A 26,553-nucleotide genomic window follows, 5' to 3' on the forward strand; every position below is an offset into this window, starting at 1 on the left:
CTTAAATATTACAGACACATTTATACATAATATTCTATATAAGTTGAACACACATTTCCGTCAGTACACGAAGGCGGCAAATAAAAAAAAATGGTGCAATTAACTACGATGACGCTTAAAGAATAGCTGAAGTGTGCAAAAGAGAAGCCATTACGTATATGAACATACCATGAGTGCGAAAGAGGCAGACTACAAATGAAAAAAAGTGACCATTTTTAGGGTTCCGTACCCAAAGAGTAAAAACGGGACCCTATCACTAAGACTCCGCTGTCCGTCTGTCTGTCATCAGTAACAGCTTTTATAACGACTAAATTAAGTAAGGTTTTGAGAAGCGTTTTACAGAGGAGAAAAAAACTATATCCATTCTCTCTGACTTCCTATGCATGAATGAAAAAAGATCTTGGCCAAACTATACATTCCAACTTATCCTAATATCCCACATACATATGACTTATGGTCACCCTAATTAGAAAGAGATGCAACCGCCCACTTTGACTACTCATGTGGACACACTTTTTGGCCCGTGTACTCCATCCGGTGGGCTTGTCAAACTAAAACCGTAACAGACTACCGCACCGCACTATGACATTGGTGCGGTCAAAATATCTCTTTCTCGCGGCCACCACCATCGATATGAGCGCGTGGATAATAGTGAGTAAAACCATACTGATCTAAATATACTTGGCAACACTGGCGCACGTGTGCGGCAGTCTGTAAGATAGATCGCACCGTTTTGACGGTTCGGTGCGATAGTGTGGAAGCCCACGCCAGTACTACCTATTCTTAGAACTTCTCCAAGGTCGCGGTGCGGTGCGATGGTGTGTTATGACCTTAAGGTAGGACAGCACCGTTTTGACGGTTTGGTGCGATATTGTGTAAGCCCACGCCAGTACTACCAATTCCTAAGCTCTCTCCAGACTACGCGGCGCGCCGCGAACGCGAGTGTGGAGCCGATTTCGCTGATTAGCGAACTAGACTCCACACTCGCATTCGCGGCTTCGCGCCGCGCCGTGATTCGCGCATGAGTGTGGAGGGCCTTTTACGTATTATTCAAACTACACCTATTACAAATAATCACTCAAGTCCCGGTTGAGGTTCCGTCTAGGGGCCCCTTAATTGGTGCATGGTGTGTTCGAATCTAGACAAATTCTTGTCTATGGTTAAAAAAAAAAACGAAGACACTTCCTTTCCTCTATGCATCTTTACTTCCTCGAATCGAATGTCGGGTATTTCGAAGAACGCCGTCCAAGGACTTATATGCTTATATGTTGAAATTTAAAACCGGATTCCGGCGGTCGAATTAGTGAATGCGTAATAAGTTAACTCATTTCTCGAGATCCACGTGCTTCAAAATGTCGTACAACTCGAATAAAAACTATTATGGAAATAGTTCAAGGAATAATCATGGCGGATTTGAAAGAGACCATGAAGGTTACACACATGTTTATACGGATGGGGCGTGCTCATCCAACGGCCAGCAAGGAGCTCGAGCTGGTTATGGAGTCTACTGGGGAGACAACAACCGTTACAACAGGAGCCAGCCAGTCTCCGGCAGGGCCACGAACAACACCGCAGAAATACAAGCGGCTACAGAAGCCATGCGGACCGCACGCGAAAATGGAATTACCAGACTGGCCATAAACACTGACTCGAAGTTTCTCATGGATTCGGCTACTAAATGGATGCCTGGTATGTTTGTTTCCTTACTTTAATATTTGTACTATAGGTGTTTGGGGATGCTGCGCGTTACGACGCTACCATGACTCCATGTCCCTCAAGTTAATATACATACTCTAACACCTTTATTACATTATTAATAACCATAGGCAGTTGAGTATTATAGGCATCCATATTTTTGTTTTAGAGTGGCCTTTTGTAAGAATTTTAATTATGCATCATGCCAGATCATGCATTGGCTAGTTATATTTGGTTATATATTTTTTTTATAGAAACATTTGCATAGCATCAGCCATGTAATGTTATATCTGATGATGACAGAGGTCCATGGTAGAAGAGATGATACAGAGGTATTAAGTATATTTATTTTTTTATAAATTGCCTTAATAGGTTGGCAAGATAACGGATGGATGACTGCATCTGGAGAGCCCGTGAAGAATCAAGCTGACTTCAAAGAGATGGTTCGGGCCCAGGGAAATCTTGACGTTAAATGGAACTATGTCAAGGCTCATGACGGAAGTCATGGCAATGAGATGGCTGACAGGCTTGCTAAGGAGGGTGCTGCTAAATATAAGTAACTAATGTTACACACTATTCTTGCTTTTATCTCTGTATGGAGACTACTTATTATATCTAGAATGTTGATTTAAGCGGAGATTTATTCTCATAGAGAGACTAATTGTAAGTGTTGATTTAAGTATAAAGAACTAAAAAACTGTGGTCTATGTACCACCAATATTGTTTGTTTCACATTTTTTATCTTTATATTGTATCGGCCAATGTGCCTTAGTTATCTGCCCTGCCTGCTATGTAGTTTTGTCTTGATTATTTAATTAATCACTGAGCTTATCAATACTTACCTTATAATTGCTGATTTGCAAATCTTCCTCAATACCATTACTAACATGAACAGAACTGTCATATTTAAAAGCTTATAGAGACTTGCAGTTCAACCATTTAGGGTTAATTCAATATCAGGTGCGTGTTAGCTGATTTCCAAGGAAATATCCGCGGCAGAATGTGGAGATTTGCCTTGCTCAAGGCAAACACACGCATGGGTACAATGCCTCGAGCGAGGCTTGTCTGCAAAGACCAAGCTGCTTTTCACAGCAAATTATTGGCGAGGAAGCGTGATCTGAGCGAACCTGCCTGGAGGAGGAATTTTATTATGGTTGGATTAGTATGTATAGGCTCTTAGTTTATGTCACATATGATGTCTTTTGTCAATATGCATCAAATAAAACAACCAAAAATTGTACCAATTATAGATGGTAGTGGTAGGGACCCATGTTTAGGGCAGGCAGTAAGAGGTTTTCTGATTAGATGATTCTTTTTTGATGTCTCTATTAATTATATAATTAGTGAAACTAGTGATAGTTAAATTTTGATTACTTTTCTATGTGATTGTTATATTCTTTTGTATTTGTTATTATGATTAAAATGTTTAAAAACTGTGGGTAATCGTAAAATCAGTGTTTTTTGTATGTACAACTGATACCTTACTCCTCTATTTTTATAATAAATAAACAATGTTATAAAACATTCACTTGTATCTATCGTCTCATCGCAATACAATAAGCGCCACTTGCACCAATCCACTATCCCGGGCTTAATTGATTAAACCTGGAGTTGCCATGGTTTCTAGTACAATTTGACACTTGGTTGACGGTTTAACCGCTTAACCAGGTTAGTGGGATGGTGCAAGTGGGCCTTAACTGCTTAACCCCGCGTTAGTGGGATGGTGCAAGTGGCAAATAGGCCTAGTTACTAAGGAATACGTTAGTAATTTAGTCGATGGCGAGTATTACGTGTCCGAACACCAAAAATGTTGTAGAGTAAATTAGTCAAACGTAAGTACTACTACGTACGTAGTAGTTCTACTTCTTAATACTCTACTTCAGTAAATTTGTAAGTTTAAGCGAAAACAAATATCGAAAGTTGAAAAATCGAATATTGCGAGTGTTGTGTCTCGACCCGGTGACATCCCTAGTGCGCAAAACGTTCAAGTTAAGGCTCCGTCACACGCGCGTTTTGCGGGCGGGGCGTGAGCGGGAACGCTCTCATCGCGCTCCGTTCACGCTACGCCCGCAAGTCGCGCCTGTGTGACGGAGCCTTTAATAAGCAAGACTAAGTGCGGGTAGTTCGATAAACTCGCGCGCCTAGAAGATGTTGATGTCAACTTGAGCCAGTCTTCTCCGAGACCACGGGGACAACGCCGTCCTCGAAACGTCGGAGGTACAATAAAAACTATTTCACGCGATTAAGTCCCGTCGTTGTGAATAATAATGAGTAAAAATCGTGAAAGTTTAAATCAGTGTTGTGTTCACTGCTGACTGACATTCAAATGTGGTTGGTACAGACGCCATCAGATACATCGGAGCGACCTGCTCACAAATATCTAAGCACGACTCTATTGTCAAGGTGTTGTTAGTTCAGATATTTTTGAGCACCTCGGCCGCTCCGATATAACTAATGGCGACTGTACAAGGTACAGGAGGCAAGGTAAGGCTCTAAGTCGTCGCATATTCAGTCAGACAAATAAAAAGTCATTTATTGTCACAAAAAAAAACAACGAACATAAAAAAACAGTAAGGTTACTTCATAATAAAAAGGCGAAATAATATAACATAATTATTTATTTATAGCCATTACACGGCATACTTCTCCCGAAGTCTTCCGTCTCACTCGCTGCGATATACTCGCATATCATTAATTTCATAATCTTTAATAAATAGTTTCTAACTTTTCTCCTCACAATATTCCACCGAATACACTACTAGGCGAAACTCGTGCAAAAAGCTAGAATCTCTAATAAACATTCATACACTAATGGAATTTACAATCGTATAAAGTCTATAACTTAAGAATACTATAATAATACGTCTTAACAAGGAACGAGATTACGATTTGATGATAGCTTCGTACGCTTGGAATATGCAAGATGCTACTTCGACAGTGCGTGACTTCAAGCTCAGCGTCGCTTCTGGGTTCCCGGGTTGTAGTTTCAGTTCGAGTAGAACCCAGATGTTGTTAGTGAGTTTTAGTGATTGGTAGAGCATGTCTTGTCCCTCCACGTTGCGCTTGGCGATGGTGAAGACGTTGTTAAGGGTCATCTTGTGGGCGATGGAGTCCGCGGTGCCGATGACGCCGGAGAGGGAGTGTTGGACCTCGTTGGCGGCGGGGATCTCCTTCCAGGTGGTGAGGAAGACGCGCTTGTCGAGCTGGCCGTCCTCGGTGAAGAGGATGTGCGCCGGCATCAGGCACGCGAAGTAGAACACGTCCACGTTGTTCTTTATCGCCACCTGCAATTGCGTGGGATTAGAATGTGGAAATAATTTGAAGGATTGAGGAAATGAAGGAGTCAAGTTCGGTTTGCAAATTAACTACTTAATCTAGATAAATTTGTTAATTTGTATTTTGTAAATTTGGGCTGGTTCGATAGTAATTGTAAACTGGCCAAAGAGCTTAGATTTTAAGCCGCTGTTTGATCTCAGTCAAAAACTATATTTTGTTTATTACATAAGGAAGTTACGGACAAAATTGTTAGAGGAAACCCACGTCTCGATATTAACATTTAATTACAATAAACAAGACAAGTAGTAGGTATATGAATAAGGTTGTCTATATTTTTGATGCGCTTACAGTTCGATACGTATTACATACTAACCGCAACGATCGTATCAAACATCTTTACGCCTGGTTGCTCGTTGACCTTATTCATACAGAGAGTAGGAGAGTCTCGCGGCCAGTGTTCCCACTCTACTACCTAGGCCAGGTAGTGGCGGTGGTGGTGGTACCTGCAGGTTGTTGAGCGGCTCCATGCGCTGCACGGGGCCGGTGGTGGCGAGGGGGAGGGGCGCCTCCGCGCCGGCGCCCGCGGCCAGTGTTCCCACTCTACTACCTAGGCCAGGTAGTGGCGGTGGTGGTGGTACCTGCAGGTTGTTGAGCGGCTCCATGCGCTGCACGGGGCCGGTGGTGGCGAGGGGGAGCGGCGCCACCGCGCCGGCGCCCGCGGCCAGTGTTCCCACTCTACTACCTAGGCCAGGTAGTGGCGGTGGTGGTGGTACCTGCAGGTTGTTGAGCGGCTCCATGCGCTGCACGGGGCCGGTGGTGGCGAGGGGGAGCGGCGCCTCCGCGCCGGCGCCCGCGGCCAGTGTTCCCACTCTACTACCTAGGCCAGGTAGTGGCGGTGGTGGTGGTACCTGCAGGTTGTTGAGCGGCTCCATGCGCTGCACGGGGCCGGTGGTGGCGAGGGGGAGCGGCGCCTCCGCGCCGGCGCCCGCGGCCAGTGTTCCCACTCTACTACCTAGGCCAGGTAGTGGCGGTGGTGGTGGTACCTGCAGGTTGTTGAGCGGCTCCATGCGCTGCACGGGGCCGGTGGTGGCGAGGGGGAGCGGCGCCTCCGCGCCGGCGCCCGCGGCCAGTGTTCCCACTCTACTACCTAGGCCAGGTAGTGGCGGTGGTGGTGGTACCTGCAGGTTGTTGAGCGGCTCCATGCGCTGCACGGGGCCGGTGGTGGCGAGGGGGAGCGGCGCCTCCGCGCCGGCGCCCGCGGCCAGTGTTCCCACTCTACTACCTAGGCCAGGTAGTGGCGGTGGTGGTGGTACCTGCAGGTTGTTGAGCGGCTCCATGCGCTGCACGGGGCCGGTGGTGGCGAGGGGGAGGGGCGCCTCCGCGCCGGCCAGTGTTCCCACTCTACTACCTAGGCCAGGTAGTGGCGGTGGTGGTGGTACCTGCAGGTTGTTGAGCGGCTCCATGCGCTGCACGGGGCCGGTGGTGGCGAGGGGGAGCGGCGCCTCCGCGCCGGCGCCCATGGCCAGTGTTCCCACTCTACTACCTAGGCCAGGTAGTGGCGGTGGTGGTGGTACCTGCAGGTTGTTGAGCGGCTCCATGCGCTGCACGGGGCCGGTGGTGGCGAGGGGGAGCGGCGCCTCCGCGCCGGCGCCCGCGGCCAGTGTTCCCACTCTACTACCTAGGCCAGGTAGTGGCGGTGGTGGTGGTACCTGCAGGTTGTTGAGCGGCTCCATGCGCTGCACGGGGCCGGTGGTGGCGAGGGGGAGCGGCGCCTCCGCGCCGGCGCCCGCGGCCAGTGTTCCCACTCTACTACCTAGGCCAGGTAGTGGCGGTGGTGGTGGTACCTGCAGGTTGTTGAGCGGCTCCATGCGCTGCACGGGGCCGGTGGTGGCGAGGGGGAGCGGCGCCTCCGCGCCGGCGCCCGCGGCCAGTGTTCCCACTCTACTACCTAGGCCAGGTAGTGGCGGTGGTGGTGGTACCTGCAGGTTGTTGAGCGGCTCCATGCGCTGCACGGGGCCGGTGGTGGCGAGGGGGAGCGGCGCCTCCGCGCCGGCGCCCGCGGCCAGTGTTCCCACTCTACTACCTAGGCCAGGTAGTGGCGGTGGTGGTGGTACCTGCAGGTTGTTGAGCGGCTCCATGCGCTGCACGGGGCCGGTGGTGGCGAGGGGGAGCGGCGCCTCCGCGCCGGCGCCCGCGGCCAGTGTTCCCACTCTACTACCTAGGCCAGGTAGTGGCGGTGGTGGTGGTACCTGCAGGTTGTTGAGCGGCTCCATGCGCTGCACGGGGCCGGTGGTGGCGAGGGGGAGCGGCGCCTCCGCGCCGGCGCCCGCGGCCAGTGTTCCCACTCTACTACCTAGGCCAGGTAGTGGCGGTGGTGGTGGTACCTGCAGGTTGTTGAGCGGCTCCATGCGCTGCACGGGGCCGGTGGTGGCGAGGGGGAGCGGCGCCTCCGCGCCGGCGCCCGCGGCCAGTGTTCCCACTCTACTACCTAGGCCAGGTAGTGGCGGTGGTGGTGGTACCTGCAGGTTGTTGAGCGGCTCCATGCGCTGCACGGGGCCGGTGGTGGCGAGGGGGAGCGGCGCCTCCGCGCCGGCGCCCGCGGCCAGTGTTCCCACTCTACTACCTAGGCCAGGTAGTGGCGGTGGTGGTGGTACCTGCAGGTTGTTGAGCGGCTCCATGCGCTGCACGGGGCCGGTGGTGGCGAGGGGGAGCGGCGCCTCCGCGCCGGCGCCCGCGGCCAGTGTTCCCACTCTACTACCTAGGCCAGGTAGTGGCGGTGGTGGTGGTACCTGCAGGTTGTTGAGCGGCTCCATGCGCTGCACGGGGCCGGTGGTGGCGAGGGGGAGCGGCGCCTCCGCGCCGGCGCCCGCGGCCAGTGTTCCCACTCTACTACCTAGGCCAGGTAGTGGCGGTGGTGGTGGTACCTGCAGGTTGTTGAGCGGCTCCATGCGCTGCACGGGGCCGGTGGTGGCGAGGGGGAGCGGCGCCTCCGCGCCGGCGCCCGCGGCCAGTGTTCCCACTCTACTACCTAGGCCAGGTAGTGGCGGTGGTGGTGGTACCTGCAGGTTGTTGAGCGGCTCCATGCGCTGCACGGGGCCGGTGGTGGCGAGGGGGAGCGGCGCCTCCGCGCCGGCGCCCGCGGCCAGTGTTCCCACTCTACTACCTAGGCCAGGTAGTGGCGGTGGTGGTGGTACCTGCAGGTTGTTGAGCGGCTCCATGCGCTGCACGGGGCCGGTGGTGGCGAGGGGGAGCGGCGCCTCCGCGCCGGCGCCCGCGGCCAGTGTTCCCACTCTACTACCTAGGCCAGGTAGTGGCGGTGGTGGTGGTACCTGCAGGTTGTTGAGCGGCTCCATGCGCTGCACGGGGCCGGTGGTGGCGAGGGGGAGCGGCGCCTCCGCGCCGGCGCCCGCGGCCAGTGTTCCCACTCTACTACCTAGGCCAGGTAGTGGCGGTGGTGGTGGTACCTGCAGGTTGTTGAGCGGCTCCATGCGCTGCACGGGGCCGGTGGTGGCGAGGGGGAGCGGCGCCTCCGCGCCGGCGCCCGCGGCCAGTGTTCCCACTCTACTACCTAGGCCAGGTAGTGGCGGTGGTGGTGGTACCTGCAGGTTGTTGAGCGGCTCCATGCGCTGCACGGGGCCGGTGGTGGCGAGGGGGAGCGGCGCCTCCGCGCCGGCGCCCGCGGCCAGTGTTCCCACTCTACTACCTAGGCCAGGTAGTGGCGGTGGTGGTGGTACCTGCAGGTTGTTGAGCGGCTCCATGCGCTGCACGGGGCCGGTGGTGGCGAGGGGGAGCGGCGCCTCCGCGCCGGCGCCCGCGGCCAGTGTTCCCACTCTACTACCTAGGCCAGGTAGTGGCGGTGGTGGTGGTACCTGCAGGTTGTTGAGCGGCTCCATGCGCTGCACGGGGCCGGTGGTGGCGAGGGGGAGCGGCGCCTCCGCGCCGGCGCCCGCGGCCAGTGTTCCCACTCTACTACCTAGGCCAGGTAGTGGCGGTGGTGGTGGTACCTGCAGGTTGTTGAGCGGCTCCATGCGCTGCACGGGGCCGGTGGTGGCGAGGGGGAGCGGCGCCTCCGCGCCGGCGCCCGCGGCCAGTGTTCCCACTCTACTACCTAGGCCAGGTAGTGGCGGTGGTGGTGGTACCTGCAGGTTGTTGAGCGGCTCCATGCGCTGCACGGGGCCGGTGGTGGCGAGGGGGAGCGGCGCCTCCGCGCCGGCGCCCGCGGCCAGTGTTCCCACTCTACTACCTAGGCCAGGTAGTGGCGGTGGTGGTGGTACCTGCAGGTTGTTGAGCGGCTCCATGCGCTGCACGGGGCCGGTGGTGGCGAGGGGGAGCGGCGCCTCCGCGCCGGCGCCCGCGGCCAGTGTTCCCACTCTACTACCTAGGCCAGGTAGTGGCGGTGGTGGTGGTACCTGCAGGTTGTTGAGCGGCTCCATGCGCTGCACGGGGCCGGTGGTGGCGAGGGGGAGGGGCGCCTCCGCGCCGGCGCCCGCGGCCAGTGTTCCCACTCTACTACCTAGGCCAGGTAGTGGCGGTGGTGGTGGTACCTGCAGGTTGTTGAGCGGCTCCATGCGCTGCACGGGGCCGGTGGTGGCGAGGGGGAGGGGCGCCTCCGCGCCGGCGCCCGCGGCCAGCGCGCCCACCGCCAGGCTGCCCGCCGGGAACACGCCGAAACTGACAACGAAACACATACGAGCTTATTATAAGAACGATTTAACAGAGTTTTGACCTGGACTGTATACCGAATCGGTTCGTAAATAGCGCTAGCCAAAGGCCACACCACACCTGCTCGAGAGCCAAGCTCTTCCTCGCGTGTTAACTCGCGCACATCGGGACACGCCCGAGTTGCAGGTCGCAGGCGCTTCTAGAGTTTGCCCACGGTGCATGTAGCTGGAGCGAATAAAGGCGTTTGACTACTTGCGCAAGCAGCACGCGCAAGTTATTAGTATTGGCTCGAACCTTTAATTCCAGTCGCACATATTTCGTGTGTCGCGTTTTGATACTTACAATAAAAGCAAATCATAACGTTTTGGACACTTCGAGAATAATGAATAGAACATACGCTAATCAAGGTCAATTACCTGTTCTTGTTGAGCTGTATGGCGAACCCGCTCATGGCCTGCATGGCCTTGTTGGTGAAGGTCATCTCCAGGCGCGGCTGTCCGCCCTGCCGGCTGAATGTGCCCCAGATCTCTAGGCCTACAAGGAAAGAAATGGGTATTTTATGAGTGAAGTGATAGATTAAAAATCAGGAGAACTTTACCAGGAAAAAGTGTATAACATTCGCCTCTAGAGAGCCAGGTTTTAAATCTGAGAAATTTGACAAATATCAACGACAATAGTATGTGATCTCTTGTCGCTTCCACACGCCTATCGTGTGCGGTGTGTGATCGTGAACCTTATCTAAATGCACGAAGGTTGATATTGGGCTGTAGCTGCGCGCGTCAGTTGACGAAAAATCAAACTGGTCGATTGTTCGCATACTGCCTCGAATTCGACCGCTATAATTGTAAAGATGCTTTGGTATTTTACTATAAACGAGGGTAGACTTACTTTACTGAAGTATACCGCTGTATATTGTGTGATACCTCCCAACGCTTCACTGCATCCACCTTATCATTTCGGTTTGGCTCTACGGTTGACTGGTAGAAGAATGCCATGAGGCACTAAGCCCGCCATTTGTACCTTTTCGATGTGCAATAATGTTTAAAATAAATATGTAAATGTAGTGTAGTATATGGGCGTTACCTTTGCCCTTGTCGGCGGGCAGCCAGCACGTCTTGGGCGGCACGTAGGAGGCGGGCGCGGCGGCCCCGAAGATGTCGCCCAGCAGCCCCGTCGTGCTGCCCCCCACACCACCCATACCCCCCACTCCTCCCACCGCCGGCTCCGGCCCACCACCCAACTGTTAACAATTGTCAAGTATCATTAATCATTATTACGATAGTAGAGATAGAGATACACCGAGGTGCGACTGTGGAGCACCTGTACAGTCCATTTACCACATAGTCCGCGAGTGCCCAAAAAGGAAGTACACGAGAGGGAGTCCTCTGGACTTACCTAACCTAAGCGACAACGCAGCCCATTGGGTGAAGAACTTAAGTATTAATTTGTAAATTTGTAAAGCGACCATGAATTGTAATATGCCATACGACTAAAATAAATAAATTACGATAGTGACAGGGAACAAAAAATATCTAATGCTTGGCTTGAGTATGCATTTAGATAAATATATATGTAGAATACTCTTTATTGGCACACCTCAATAAAAGATACGACTTACAGAAAACAATTGATTAAGGAGAGAGGTAGACAACAGGCGGTCTTATTTGTATATAAGGGTTAAAAATATCAACTAAATACAATAATATTGGATCCCGGTTTTTTCATAAATTACACACATATTCAAATATGTAATACTAATAAGAAAATATTTCACATCTAAAACATGTGTTAAACACGTTATAAATACTATGATTTAAATGACAATGGTATGAGGAACTACATATCCCCATACAAATATGAACCCTGAAAATAATACACTAATTTTTTAGGCAGCCGTGTAAAAACGGAGTTGATCTCAAAGGTAAAGAATAAAATAGTACATTGTGCAACATAGGGCGTGAGTTAAATATTGCAAACGAGAGTATAGTTAAATCGCGACGGCTCGCCGGAGCGATTTATAGACTCAAGTTTGCAATATTAGCGCCCCGAGTTACACGCAATGTTTTTCATCACGTTTGCGATACAAAAATGAAGTATAGACAAAAAACTGACATAGACATAATTTATTGGTATTTACTGTTAATGATAATACCATAGAGTAACTTATACTAGAGCGGTACTGTCATAGTAAATTTTGTAACCCCAGTAAATTCACTGCCATCTGTCGACACACTTTAAAACTAAAAATAAATATTTATAAAAATACGATAAAATGTATTTAGATATGGATAAATGATTTTTTTTATTTGCATTAATTATTTTTATGATTTTGACCCATGTTCTTTCACTGATATGCGTTAAAATTGTTAAATAACAAAAACCGTCAACGCCATCTATACGACAGTTGGCCAAAGCTAGTAGCGCCCTCTGAACGAGAATCAAATTTTCTTGATTTTCGAGGCACGTTTTTTCCTTAGACTGTATCCATCTATTACGGAGTTATATCTATCTTTGATAATACTAAAAACTTCGTAACCCCTAGGGAAAACGCTTTTTCTATAGTTCCCGTTAAGCGTGCGTGCAATTCCACATTTAGTGAGCGAGTGTGATCAAAAGAACAGTTACCAGCACATCCAGCCCGCCGGCGAGCAGGTCCAGGTTGTTGCTGGAGGCGGGCGCGGCGGCCGGCAAGGGCGGCGCGCCGATGTCCATGGACAGCAGGTCGCCGATTAGAGACTCCTAACAAACAGTTACCAGCACATCCAGCCCGCCGGCGAGCAGGTCCAGGTTGTTGCTGGAGGCGGGCGCGGCGGCCGGCAAGGGCGGCGCGCCGATGTCCATGGACAGCAGGTCGCCGATTAGAGACTCCTACCAAACAAAAATACCATTTTATCTACTCGTCGAATGTAATGGTTGAATTTAGATTTCGTATACCAAACTGTAATTGGGTACTTTTCATATATGGGCTCCCAACTATAATATTCATTACGAAACGGTTTAGTCTACTATAATGAAATTAATCAATCACATCTCGCCGCGGCCAAGAGGACGAAACAAAACGATACGATAACTTCTTATCAATCAAATTGAATGGTTTTAATATTCCTTGATAAAGTAATACATTTTGACATTTGTAAAATGAGATCCTGCAACTATCGAGATCGCAATATTTAAAAAAGTATCTGAGAAATATTCCTACGGGGCAATAAAAGTGGGTTACCTGGTTGGGGATGACAGTGGCCTGAGGTGCGTGCGCCTCGGACGGCTCGGACGCGCCGCGCGCCGGCAGCGACTTGCGCACGCCCGCGCCGCGACCTGCACACACAAATATCGCTACAACAAGCACACGAACATAAACACTACTATAGTTCGTTCGCGCAAAGAGAATATATAGGATAGAGGGGTACTGTCATAGTAAATTTTGTAGTCACGGTAAATTTACTGTCATCTATCGACACATGATTAAAACTAAAACTAAAAATATCAAAAAATGTATATATATGGATATATTTTTTTTATTTGTATTTAATATTTTTATATGATTTCGACCCATGTACTTTCATTGATATGTGTTAAAATTGTTAAATTACAAACGAAACCGTCAACGCCAAACGCCATCTAGCCGAGAATAGGCCAAAGGTTGGTATTGGTGGTAGCGCCATCTGTGCGAGAACTCAGTAACGTAGCTTACCTTCAACAAATGCCGTAGGTGGCTTGTGGTAGACAGACGCGAGCGAGCTGATGTGGCAGATGAGCTCATCCAGCAACGTCGGCTCCAGAAGGTCAGTCTCCTCAGAGATGAGCGGCTTGTCGGCTAGCACCACTTCTTTGGCGGCCGCGGGGTCCGTGGAGAGCAGGCGCCAATAGATAAAGCCGCGGTCCCTAATCACACATTGAATGATGATTTCGATTGTTTCTGATGAAAGAAAATGAACTCTAAAATGGGTAGATAAGACGTAAACTGCATCAAGTATGAAAGACAAGCGTGGAACATGCGAGTCGGACTCGCGCACGAAGGGTTCCGTACCATTACGCAAAAAACGGCAAAAAAAAAACACGTTTGTTGTATGGGAGCTCCACTTAAATATTTATTTTATTCTTAGAGTTTTGAATGATTCACGGTTAGTTTCACTAGACTTATATTGACCGGGATATAGACCGTGATTACCTTTTGTATTATTTGTGAGCTCCCGATATTTCGACGCAGTTACATGCATCATGTTGCAACGCGCCTCGCGCAAGAATGAGGGTAGACAGAGCGCGGTCTACACAACTTTGACACCCACCCGCTATCTTCAGTCACCCGTGAACATGATGCATGTAACTGCGTCGAAATATCGGGAGCTCACAAATAATACAAAAGGTAATCACGGTCTATATCCCGGTCAATATAAGTTAATTTTATTCTGTTTTTAATATTTGTTGATATAGCGGCAACAGAAATACATCATCGGTGAAAATTTCACGCTAGCGTCTAGCTATCACGGTTCATGAGATACAGCCTGGTGACAGTCAGACAGCGGAGTCTTAGTAATAGGGTCCCGTTTTTACCCTTTGGGTACAGAACCCTAAAAACATCGTAAACATATTAAGAAGATAATTTATATTAACCCCTCGAGTCGTGTATCGGCAAAAAGTTACTTCGGAGTCCCACGGACGTGATATTGCAATTGCACACACGATTTCTTACAAAATGTATGATAAGGTAAGTCAAAAATCTCTAGATTGTCTATGTTACCTCAAGTCGGGATTGTCGGAATCCTGCGTGGCGAGGCTGAGCACGTGCTGCACCAACTCTTGTGTGTCTGCTGGCCGCTTCAGGAACAGTTTCACCACCGCCGTCAGCAGTTGGAGTTGGACCTGTCAACATTGGAATCTTAGTAAATGTTGGTGGCATGAAAAAGCGATTAGACCAATATCACGTTAGACAGCCCCTGCATAGAAATTTGTTTACAGGGGGGTCACTTAACTCTGCAGCTTGTACGTAACATGTCGACGGCTCCTTTTGGGTCCTTAATCTTCACGCCCCGCCCGGTCGGTTACGTTCGACTATAAATCATCTACGGCCGAGTTAACTTATCTAGGATTTAGCAGTTATACGAAACGGCACGAATGCTTATAACCGTACATGGGCCCGTACAAAAGTGCAAATACCACGTAAGTAACACTCACAGGTTCACAGGTAGATTTACAGGTATTATCGTCGGGTACTCCCGACATATATCATAATCATCATCAAATCGGAATTTCGGCTTCGTAGAGCGTTCTCTTTCTAAAGACCGATGTGCAATACTTATCGGCGGGTACTGTACGCTGTACGAGTAAAATGAAGTGTACCTGTGCGTTCTCGTCGTGGAAGCCCTCGAGGAAGGAGTCGAGCAGCTCGTCGGCGTTGTCGATGCGCTCCGCGTACTCGCCCACGATCCACACCTGCAACAAGCATTTATTCATTCACAACATTTAAACGTTACAATGGGATTAGCCCCGCTGCCACAAATTATTCTGCAGGTTGTTGGATGCTCATGTTACTGCCGCTGTTAGCATGTTATCGCGACATGATCCGAGAACTTGTCGCTATGAGTGGTGCTAATGTAACACTACTCTAGTCGCTCATGTCTCTACGCATAATGCCGCCGAAAAACCGCCAAGTACGGCAACCTACTTGCAGGAAGGAGCAGGGGGCGGGATTGTGTAAATCACATGCTCATATACGTCGTGTCCATTTGTAAACGGCGTACCAATAGTGCGACGCGTTGACCTTGAAGGAGGAAAACAAGCTCTTGGTGGCAGAGAGGTCAGAGAGATCTTTAGGAGGATCTTAAGCCCTACAAGACGGGAGGATGGCTCTTGGAAAGTGAGGAAGAACTTGGAGGTGGAAGAACTGGTGGGCGAGCCCAACATCATCGGCGAGAGCAAGGCTGGAGACGTGGACGTGGAGAGGATGGGAGAGGATCGTGCGGCCAAGAGAGCTTATCTGGGGTGACCAACTGGGAGACGTCCGGTCGGAAGGCCTAGGTACCGGTGGATCGATGAGGTCCAGAAGGACCTATGTGACATCCAGGTGGCTGAATGGCGTCGGATCGCACAGGATAGGAACGAATGGCGAAACCTAGTATCGGAGGCCAAGATCCACTTCGGGTCGCTGAGCCAGCGTAGTAAGTAAGTAAGTAAGTACCTATAGTGCGACATAAAATAGTAGAAATTAAATAAAATGGAACTTAAAAAATTTCATACTAAATTGTTGCCATGTTTAAGCATTCTACGTCAAAAACGTGATAGTTACGTAGGAAAGTGGCGCCCTCATTTATTTTCTACAATTTCTTGTCGGACGTTATATGAGCGTTACTTTGTGACTTTCTATTGAAACTACAATAAATGAAACCATTTTCTAAAAACAAACTTTTAGATCGCACATGGAGACATTGGTATAAAGGTACAACATAATTTAGAGAATCGTCGAGTACCTGACGCTCTTTTGTAATAATTATGATAAAGCTTATTTGGCATGGTAACATTTGATAACTTAGCTTTAAATTTTAACCCCCTTATTCCTAAAACTTTACAAGCCTGAATTTGTTTAAGTTTTATCCCTCTCTTACAAATACATAAGTCAAAATGACAGATAAATATAAACGATAGCTAATGAGGGCTATCGTGTTTTTGCTCACCAGTTGGCGCCTCTGTTGATGGTGGTCCAAAAGACTAAAGAACAGCTGTCAGTCATTGAAGTGACAAGTGACATTTGACATTTCGAACTATGGAAAAGACCACCATCTACACTAGCGCCCCTAGCGGCGAATTCATACGCGTTAGCCCTCATTCAGGCCAGTAACGCGTTTATGAATAACGCCATTAGACAATTAAGTTGTGCACTTTCAGTGTTTATATTTAAACAAAGGTACAAGTTGTAAACTCACCATGGAAGCCCTGGCTTCAGGCTCGTCCAGCGTGTCCAGGTTCTCGCAGAGCGTGGAGATGATGCTCTCGTACTTGTTGGGGTACTTGCGGAAGATGTCCTTGATCACCACCACGGCTTCCTGCACTACGTAGTTCACTTTCGTTTGGATCAGCTCAAGCAGGGTTGAGACGCAGCGCTCGGCTGATGGTTCCACCTGGTATGAATAATATTGTAGTGTGAATTAATATCTGGCAATTAAATTAAATTAAATATATCTTTATTTCAGACCCATAAGTCCATATATGGTTAGTTATATTAACTTAAAAGCTATATTAGTTACCTACACCACCCTACACTAAGTATTTTTTATTACATTTTTTTTACACACCTAGGTGACTTGACATAATAAACGACTTTTTCAACTTCAATTTTGTCATTTTGGGAATAAAAAGTAAAAATCACCGGTAAAAGTTCAAGCTTGAAGATTCAGAAAACTAACAATTGGTGGGTGTGACTCAGGCTAAGATAACAGTTCAGCACCTAAATGAGTTTAACTGTCATTTTGCGTATGCGTTTGTAGGTCCAAATTCTTGACTTTTCGGTCGTGTCGTATAGAGGAGAAAAAAATGGAATAAATAATAATAATAGTTGACTGAAAGTCAGTCAGGATCCTTGACAGACACAGACGAAAGGTTAAATTTTCTCCCATAGCTCGAAGGTACTTGATTGCCAACTTTTTACTACACATTACAATGTGCAACATGGGGCGTAAGTTAAATATTGCAAACGAGAGTATAGTTAAATTTATAGACTCGAGTTCGCAATATTATTACACCCCGAGTTACACACAATGTTTTTCATCACACTTGCGATACAAAAATGAAGTATAAAGGCAAAAAGAAAACTGTTAATTATAATACTAGAAACTTCATAACTCCCTAGGGAAGACGCTTTTTCTATAGTTCCCGCTAAGCCTGCGTGCAATTCCACATTTACTAAGCGAGTGTGATGAAATACTAAATTATTGCCCAGGCGGGGAAAGGAGTTTTTTGCTGATTTGATCATTTATATACGAAGGGCGTTGTTTACGAAATACTGGTAATTCAGTGATGTACGCTTAATGTTCTCTTTTCTAGTATTGTTATCAGTACATGTTCGTACATGTTTTGTGATAGTTAAGTATTCTACCTTGATGGCGCAGCGGCCGATGGCGCGCACGGCCTTGCGCACGAAGTCCACGTCCACCTCGGTGGCGTACTCCTTCAGCTCGCCCAGGACTTGCGCGATGTTCGCTTGGGACGCGAGCCGGATCATGATGTCAAGCTTTTCCAGCTTCACGTAGATCGGGTCGTTGTACTTCACGAAGAACACCTGGAGACGAATAACATTATAAACTGAAAGAGATACATACACTAAAGAAAAAGTGACCAAGTCCACAGGTGGCCGAGGCGGGAATCGAACGGATCAGCTAACGTCCTGACCACTAGACCACCCGGCCGGCTAGTTGGACAAATAACATTGTTGGTATTAGAATGATTATTTTGGAATATGTGGCTTTCCATTAGAGAAGGGTCCTTATGCTCCATGTACATAAGGACATGGAACGCCACATATAATTATGTTGTAGGTTTGATGGAATGATGAAAATGAGGAATTAATGGAAGTACACACAACTCCATTAAGAACGTAAAAAATCAGCCAGTGTGAGTCGGACTCGCGCACCATTACATTCCATTACCAAGGGTTCCGTACCATTACGCAAAAAACGGCAAAAAAATCACGTTTGTTGTATGGGAGCCCCACTTAAATATTAATTTTATTCTGTTTTTAGTATTTGTTCATGGTTCATGGTTGGTTCATGAGATATAGCCTGGTGACAGACAGACAGTCAGAAAGACAGTGGAGTCTTAGTAATAGGGTCCCGTTTTTACCTTTTGGGTACGGAACCCTATAAAGGCATTATCTTCCAGGCTATTGAGATCCTAAAGTCAAGATCTGTTTAATCAGGATATGACACTAAATGTTTTCCGTAAATGTGTTCCCACCTTCATTTCGTGTTTGAGGATGTCGGGGCGCTTCTGCACGACGAGGTTGATGTTGCGGAGCGCCACGTACTGCACCTCGGGCTCCGCCGACAGCAGCGTCACGAGCGGCGGCGCCAGCTTGCGGGACAGCGTGCTCACCAGCTCCGTGTCCGAGGATACCATCTCCATCAACTTCATGAGGACCTGGAGGAAATACAAAGGTTTAGTATGAGCGTGCAGAAATGAATTATCGTACACGGTTATAACAATGATGCGGATCCGCGCGTTGGTGTGAGCAAGATAGCAGTATGCACGTATATAACGGTATCCCTCACATGACGAAAAGGCGTGCGGAATATGAAGACCGCTGTAGGACCGATATGGTTTTGCGGGAGCTACAAAATTTTATACGCGCAGTTAGGCTGTTAATTTAAAGCTTATCTAGTTTATTATTTATTTGCAAGAATACTTAAGAGCGCTATTACATTTCGGCGTTGAGCGAGTTTAGGTATTTTACGCGCTGCGACGGGCTGTGCGAGCTCAGTATGCTGATCCCTTCTACCACGTTTTCCCTCTCGCTCGCTCTACAATGATGGATTAAATAATCTTGATCCTTCGTGAAGCATACTGAAAACAATTATACCGACACTAACTGTACTTAAATTTTAAAATCCTAATTATTGTTATTTGGTACGAAAATACTAAATCCAGTGCAAATGTACTTACTTTTGTATTCTTAATTTATACTCGCTTGTTTACATGTTTCGTCATTACATTTGGTACAGGTACAGGGTAACCGTACCGCTTGGGTAGCGAAACTATTTTAGCTATATGTAGCAGTGTTGGCCGTAATTGTTAATTTTAATTAACCATTGATCAATTGCATTAACCATTAGTTCCGCCATTAACCAATTGCATTACACACCAATTGCATTAAAGTTAATTCGAATTAGACGTTAATGGCCATTGAAGTTAAAGTTTTGTTTAGTGTTGTTTGACATATCAGTCAAATTTGACAGATTGACAGTTTTTGTCTTTTTTAGTGAAAATGAACATGGTTTGTTTGCTAAATTATATCCAAAAAAGAAAATTTTCACTAAAAATGACAAAAACTGTCAATCTGTCAAACTTGACTGATATGTCAAACAACACTTAACTATGTCACTTAGTACCAAACTTTAACAAAACGTTAATTTTCACAAAAAATTACAAAAACTGCCGAACTGTCAATTTGGACAGTTTTGACAGATGTGTCAAACTACATTTTCCATCCTTTGACTAATGATGAAGGTCCTATCAAAATCGGACAAGCCGTTTCGTTTTGGGATCCAAAACTGTCAAAATGTCACAAACTGTCAATTTTGACAGATAGTATAAATCTACACTTAACAATGTCACTTGGTGTTAAATTATATCCCAAAAAGATAATTTTCACTGAAAATGACAAAAACTGTCAATCTGTCAAATTTGACTGATATGTCAAACAACACTAAACTATGTCACTTAGTACCAAACTTTAACAAAACATGTTAATTTTCACTAAAAATGACAAAAACTGTCAAACTGTCAATTTTGACAGTTTTGACAGATGTGTCAAACTAAATTTCCATCCCATGACTAATGTTGAAGGTCCTATCAAAATCGGACAAACCGTTTCGATTTGGGATCCAAAAATGTCAAAATGTCGCAAAATGACAATTTTGACAGATTGTATAAATTTACACTTAACAATGTCACTTGGTGTTAAATTATATCCCAAAAGATAATTTTCACTGAAAATGACAAAAACTGTCAATCTGTCAAATTTGACTGATATGTCAAACAACACTACACTATGTCACTTAGTACCAAACTTTAACAAAACATGTTAATTTTCACTAAAAATGACAAAAACTGTCAAACTGTCAATTTTGACAGTTTTGACAGATGTGTCAAACTACATTTTCCATCCCATGACTAATGTTGAAGGTCCTATCAAAATTGGACAAGCCGTTTCGATCTGGGATCCAACTGTCAAAAATGTCAATTTTGACAGATAGTATAAATCTACACTTAACAATGTTACTTGGTGCTAAATTCTATCCCAAAAAGATAATTTTCCCTGAAAATGACAAAAAAACTGTCAATCTGTCAAATTTGACTGATATGTCAACCAAACCTTAGTTCAACTAGGTACTGCCAGGGTTCAGCATCAGCTCTATCATGGGTACTGCTCTCCTAAGTGCTCATCAAGACGAGTCGGATGACCTAAACAGCGTGTGCCTATGTTGCACAAAACCTTAGATCCACTAGGTACTGCCAGGGTTCAGCATCAGCTCTATCATGGGTACTGCTCTCCTAAGTGCTCATCAAGACGAGTCGAATGATCAAAACAGTGTGCGCCTATGTTGCACCAAACCTAAGTCCAGTAGGTACTGCCAGGGTTCATAAGGAGCAATTTTAACGCATATCAGTGAAAGAACATGGGTCAAAATCATAAAAATAATTAATGCAAATAAAAAAAATCATTTATCCATATTTAAATACATTTTATCGTATTTTTATAAATCTTCATTTTTAGTTTTAAAGTGTGTCGACAGATGGCAGTGAATTTACTGGGGTTACAATATTTACTATGACAGTACCGCTCTAGTATACGTTACTCTATGATATTAGTAATACAAAATATCCAACTTTAGTAGAGTAAACTTCTCAAAATTTACAAATAAGAGCTCACAATTCAGTGCTTCACGCGGTTTTTCGTAAACGACCATCAGAAAAAAAATCATTACTAATTTAATTAGTCCTTTTTCTAAAATGTACAACGATATTCCTAAAGATAAGAAGACGCTCTTACTGGAACAAGTACTCTTTATTTCTAATAATGAGCGTAAAATCTTAAATCTTGTCGGGAATATCATCAATTTTACATTATTTCGACTTTTCTTGTAAGAACGCTCTTAATTTTAGTTACAGTTCAGTATCTCTTACCGATTCAGTAATGGGAACTACAATATTGTATTGTAGAAGACTGTAGTGTGGACACTACAGTCTTCTTCCTCGCGTTATCCCAGCATTTTGCCACGGCTCATGGGAGCCTGGTGTGTTGTGAGACGTAAAGACAAACGACTAGCTTCGAGTATATACGTATAATGCATTAAATGACACGGTACAAGTCCTTAAATACTAAAGTAGCTAACATGCATGTGTGTGTGAGGGTAAGGTGTAGTATACAAACTACACTGGGGTCCGCTTGACACCTAATCCCAAGAATTGACGTAGGCATTAGTTTTCCTAACACTATAGGATGAATTTTACAAAAAATCTGAGGATAGTTACCAGATCCCGTGCTGCTACGCCAAAATGGACTTACGAAACCCTTCCTAGCTTTTTAAATGATGATAATTGGCATTAACAAAATTTCGGAAAACTGTAGTCACTGGCAAAATCCTCAATTTTACCTTGACGGCGGACAGTACTACGGCGGCGTTAGCGTGCGCGAGGCGCGGCGTGATGCGCTCGCAGATGGAGTGCGCCTCGCGCGCGTCCCGAGGCGAGTAGTTGCTGAGCGCGTCCAGGATGAACACTTTACCTTGACGGCGGACAGTACTACGGCGGCGTTAGCGTGCGCGAGGCGCGGCGTGATGCGCTCGCAGATGGAGTGCGCCTCGCGCGCGTCCCGAGGCGAGTAGTTGCTGAGCGCGTCCAGGATGAACACTTTACCTTGACGGCGGACAGTACTACGGCGGCGTTAGCGTGCGCGAGGCGCGGCGTGATGCGCTCGCAGATGGAGTGCGCCTCGCGCGCGTCCCGAGGCGAGTAGTTACTGAGCGCGTCCAGGATGAACACTTTACCTTGACGGCGGACAGTACTACGGCGGCGTTAGCGTGCGCGAGGCGCGGCGTGATGCGCTCGCAGATGGAGTGCGCCTCGCGCGCGTCCCGAGGCGAGTAGTTACTGAGCGCGTCCAGGATGAACACTTTACCTTGACGGCGGACAGTACTACGGCGGCGTTAGCGTGCGCGAGGCGCGGCGTGATGCGCTCGCAGATGGAGTGCGCCTCGCGCGCGTCCCGAGGCGAGTAGTTGCTGAGCGCGTCCAGGATGAACACTTTACCTTGACGGCGGACAGTACTACGGCGGCGTTAGCGTGCGCGAGGCGCGGCGTGATGCGCTCGCAGATGGAGTGCGCCTCGCGCGCGTCCCGAGGCGAGTAGTTGCTGAGCGCGTCCAGGATGAACACTTTACCTTGACGGCGGACAGTACTACGGCGGCGTTAGCGTGCGCGAGGCGCGGCGTGATGCGCTCGCAGATGGAGTGCGCCTCGCGCGCGTCCCGAGGCGAGTAGTTACTGAGCGCGTCCAGGATGAACACTTTACCTTGACGGCGGACAGTACTACGGCGGCGTTAGCGTGCGCGAGGCGCGGCGTGATGCGCTCGCAGATGGAGTGCGCCTCGCGCGCGTCCCGAGGCGAGTAGTTGCTGAGCGCGTCCAGGATGAACACTTTACCTTGACGGCGGACAGTACTACGGCGGCGTTAGCGTGCGCGAGGCGCGGCGTGATGCGCTCGCAGATGGAGTGCGCCTCGCGCGCGTCCCGAGGCGAGTAGTTGCTGAGCGCGTCCAGGATGAACACTTGCCCCCACTCGGTGCACTCGTTCAGAGCCGTGAGGAGCTTGTTGATGGTTGGCGCATTCATCTCTGCAATAATAAAGAAAATTAGAGACATAGAAGTTAGATCCCACTAAAAAACATTTTCATGCAAAATGACAAGACGAGACCATATGGCTAACACTGTCAAAAAGTTATCAGATCTGATGTAGAGCCAAGCTTCTAACTCTACACGCACTAACATCACAAACTATGCACCTTAGTAATATGTGGCTTGGTTGTTTACTGTTGTAATTTCATTAAAAATTTCTGCCACTTGCACAAAACCTTAGTAGTTGCAATTATCAAATCTCCACAGTATTTACCGACAAGTGGATGTCCAGATACGCTGGCCTCGTTGATCTCCGAGAGAGCGGCGACGGCGTTGGCCACCACCATGGGGTTGGAGTCGCTCAGCAGGTCCTTTAGTTGGTCCAGGAAACCCTGCCAACAACATTTGATTTAGATAACCACTTACTCGTAATTCAAATAGGGCATAACGGAAATAGGAACGGAAAGGGTATTTCCACAAGTTTATATTATAAAGTAAAGAGTTATTGATTGTAATTGAAAGATATAAAATATAAGAAAAAAAGTTCCTCAGATTTCGACAGCCAAAATAGATGGTGCTGTACTGCGCAATATGTTAAGTGGACACTGAAATGTCAGACATCAACTTTTGATGACCAAAGTTACTGCATAATATACAGATCCAGCGCCATCTCTCTTAACTTAGTGGAATGACTTTTCATGACTTTTAACATCTTAAACAAAAAATAATAATTACCTGATCTTCCACCATGCTAGATGATATGTCATATAGTTTAGCAACGCACACGGCTGCTGTCTTCCTTACATACGGGTCTTCATCTTTCAAACACTTCCGCAGTGGTTCGCACAGATACTCCGTGATTTTGTCTACTCGGATGCAACCCATGGTCCGTACAGCCAGAGCTCTTATGAGCGGGTTGGAGTCTTCGCAATCCTGGAGATGTTTCAACATAGTTTGCATTTGGTATTGGGTGGAAAAAAGAGAAAGCAATACATGAATCATATGGAAGCAACGAACAATAAGCGCACAGTAGAAACCTGCTATATTTGCTATTCTACTTTCAGATTTATTTGATTTGGTCATGGTTAAAGTAAAAAATTGGGAGTGTATATTTACTGTAGTACTATTTTGTTACCAAGTAAATATTTGATAACAAAATAATATAAGTGGAAATGAATTGATGATAGATAAAAGTACATCATTTTTAACCCTTTAGTTCATTAAACACCAGCTTCTGAAGATATGTGATACTGCTGTGTTTATTAATATTTTTCCCCTTTTTATCATACCCAAGCTAAAAATTAAGGCTCACACTCCACAGTGCCATCAATAAAACTAAAAACAAGTAGGAAGAGACAGTTAAAACAGTTGAATCAAAAAAAAATCAAATCAATCAATCAAAATCAATCAGGAAAAAAATGACCAAGAACCAGCGTCCTCCGTTTACACGACAGATGCAGAGCGGTTGAGGCATCTGTCGCATAAACGGAGGACACTGATGTATATGATATTTATTTCGATTATAGTTTAAATAGTAGTGTACTACTATAATAAACTACTTGTAAACACAAATTAGAATATATCCATAAGCAAGTAATTTAATTTGTTCTTAAGAGGATGTTAACAAATGTTGGTTTTTTTTTCATCAGTGAAATCACATTGCTATCGTCAAATCCATTCATTGCATAGCATGAGAGACAAGGATTTATTTTAAAGTAACAAAATACAGGGTTCTACTGTATGAATTGATACAGGATTATTGTAGCCAATGTGCATGTAATCTGGATGAGGCATGGACTTATATATTCATAGTACATACTTTAGCATATAACACTGGTATATATCTCACTGTTTACATTTGAATGTAGATTTACACATCCACTAGTGATGGGCTTAATTTAGAAAATAAATAGTTTATATAACATGCAATCTTAAATATCTATTACATGCAGGGTTTAATTTTATAAGGATAAAAATAATATTAAAAATGCTTTTAAGTAAATTAGTTACCGTGTGCTAATTAATGTTAGATCAGATTGTTAGGGAGTTTAATGTGTAAATCTACAAGTTGATGAGTCGATTGGTTTTTGGATCATTTGTTTACCTTAACAAGCTGGTATGTTGGTAGATCCTTCCACCCATCATAATATGGTACAGTAGACATTAAAACGATAAAAAAGACAAGTCACACACACACAAATAACTACACTAAGCGTAGTTATTCATTAATGAAATTTGTCTCAATATAATACATCTTCCATTTGATTGTGTAAAAGCCCAACACTGAAACTCCCATGCTCCAATATTATAAAAAGATGAATTTACTATATTACTATAAGATTTTTCAGAAAATATTAATAATTTTCAACCATGCAAATCAAATTTAAAGTTAGAAAAAGCAGAATCAGTTACAGGATTTCCAATTAACTCATTACAGAATTCCAAATAATTAAATAAAGATAAATGGCAATGGAAACGTACCTTGACGAAGGTGTTCACAGCCATGATGGCCATGTCTGGCTGTGATTTGGCGTAGTTCATGAGATACAAGTAGACCAACTTTTTTAGCTCCAGATTGTCTGTTTGCATGCAGTTGACGACGTCAGGGAACAGCGCAGAGACATCTTTACCAACTGTCATGGACGCAATTACCTGAAACATCAGAAATAAATACATAAGACCCTTCCCTTAGCATGTAATAGAAGTACATTCAATAGTAGGTCTTGCTATACGAATTTCGTGCTTGTATTTTACAGTACCTTTTTGACTGCCTCCTTCTTTTTCTCCTTTTTATCACTGTTGAGTTCCGACTTTAATTCGAATATCTCTCCCTTTTTCGTGGTCGTGAAATACTTTGAATCGGTCATTTTGATGCTTATTAACTAATTTATGTATCACAAGCAGCAAAATTTGATGTTTATACTAATTATTTCTTGCCCTGAACCTGAAAAATCGATAGTTGCAGTGTATTGGAAATTGGAATGTCACATTTCAAAACACAACATATAATTACTAAAGTTTCTTAATCCGCTTAATCGGAACAAACTAAAGTCAATATTAATGCAAAATGTACAATAATATTACCAATAAATAGAAAAATAATACACAAAATATACAAAAATCTGGACAACGTACGTTTGACGCGACGAGGGGCGTTTCCACAGATTAGAAAATTTCATCATGACATCTGATTTGTCATCGATTCCGGTGTTGTCATTTTTAGGTAAGCCATTCACTGTCTAACAATTGTAGTTCGGAACAGGATCGAACTTGGTCGTATGCTATTGCACATGGCGCATGTAGCTTGAACATGTTGAC

At 46.2% G+C, this 26,553-nt stretch overlaps 2 protein-coding genes across 2 annotated transcripts; one reads left to right on the top strand and one right to left on the bottom strand.

Annotated features, from left to right (window-relative positions):
• Positions 1 to 1,203: 1,203 nt before the first annotated feature.
• LOC134750016 (ribonuclease H1-like) lies at positions 1,204 to 3,219 on the top strand. The gene is made up of 2 exons (XM_063685082.1): positions 1,204 to 1,689; positions 2,068 to 3,219. Exons 1-2 carry the CDS (start codon positions 1,308 to 1,310, stop codon positions 2,253 to 2,255), a joined length of 570 nt encoding a protein of 189 aa, XP_063541152.1. The 5' UTR covers positions 1,204 to 1,307; the 3' UTR covers positions 2,256 to 3,219.
• A 1,081-nt stretch (positions 3,220 to 4,300) lies between these two features.
• On the bottom strand, positions 4,301 to 26,412 carry LOC134750098 (AP-1 complex subunit beta-1). Its single transcript, XM_063685192.1, has 18 exons — positions 26,371 to 26,412; positions 25,995 to 26,179; positions 25,717 to 25,887; positions 23,971 to 24,168; positions 23,510 to 23,627; positions 23,044 to 23,234; positions 18,577 to 18,759; positions 17,720 to 17,902; positions 16,551 to 16,745; positions 14,971 to 15,063; positions 14,372 to 14,493; positions 13,325 to 13,515; positions 12,854 to 12,948; positions 12,388 to 12,501; positions 10,717 to 10,873; positions 10,050 to 10,167; positions 9,516 to 9,642; positions 4,301 to 4,979 (listed from the first exon to the last, which is right to left on the bottom strand). Exons 2-18 carry the CDS (start codon positions 26,100 to 26,102, stop codon positions 4,578 to 4,580), a joined length of 2,766 nt encoding a protein of 921 aa, XP_063541262.1. The 5' UTR covers positions 26,103 to 26,179; positions 26,371 to 26,412; the 3' UTR covers positions 4,301 to 4,577.
• Between the last annotated feature and the right edge of the window lie 141 nt (positions 26,413 to 26,553).

Source organism: Cydia strobilella, chromosome 19 (genome assembly GCF_947568885.1).
Source record: "Cydia strobilella chromosome 19, ilCydStro3.1, whole genome shotgun sequence".
In the NCBI taxonomy this organism is placed as follows: domain Eukaryota; kingdom Metazoa; phylum Arthropoda; class Insecta; order Lepidoptera; family Tortricidae; genus Cydia; species Cydia strobilella.

Excerpts from the sequence above, each read along its gene's own strand:
- LOC134750016 (XM_063685082.1), top strand. The coding sequence starts at position 1,308 with ATGCGTAATAAGTTAACTCATTTCTCGAGATCCACGTGCTTCAAAATG. Across the intron at positions 1,690-2,067 it reads GGCTACTAAATGGATGCCTG|GTTGGCAAGATAACGGATGG; the intron begins GTATGTTTGTTT and ends TTGCCTTAATAG.
- LOC134750098 (XM_063685192.1), bottom strand. The coding sequence starts at position 26,102 with ATGACCGATTCAAAGTATTTCACGACCACGAAAAAGGGAGAGATATTC. Across the intron at positions 15,064-16,550 it reads CTGAAGCCAGGGCTTCCATG|GTGTGGATCGTGGGCGAGTA; the intron begins GTGAGTTTACAA and ends TGCTTGTTGCAG. Across the intron at positions 9,643-10,049 it reads ATACAGCTCAACAAGAACAG|TTTCGGCGTGTTCCCGGCGG; the intron begins GTAATTGACCTT and ends TTTCGTTGTCAG.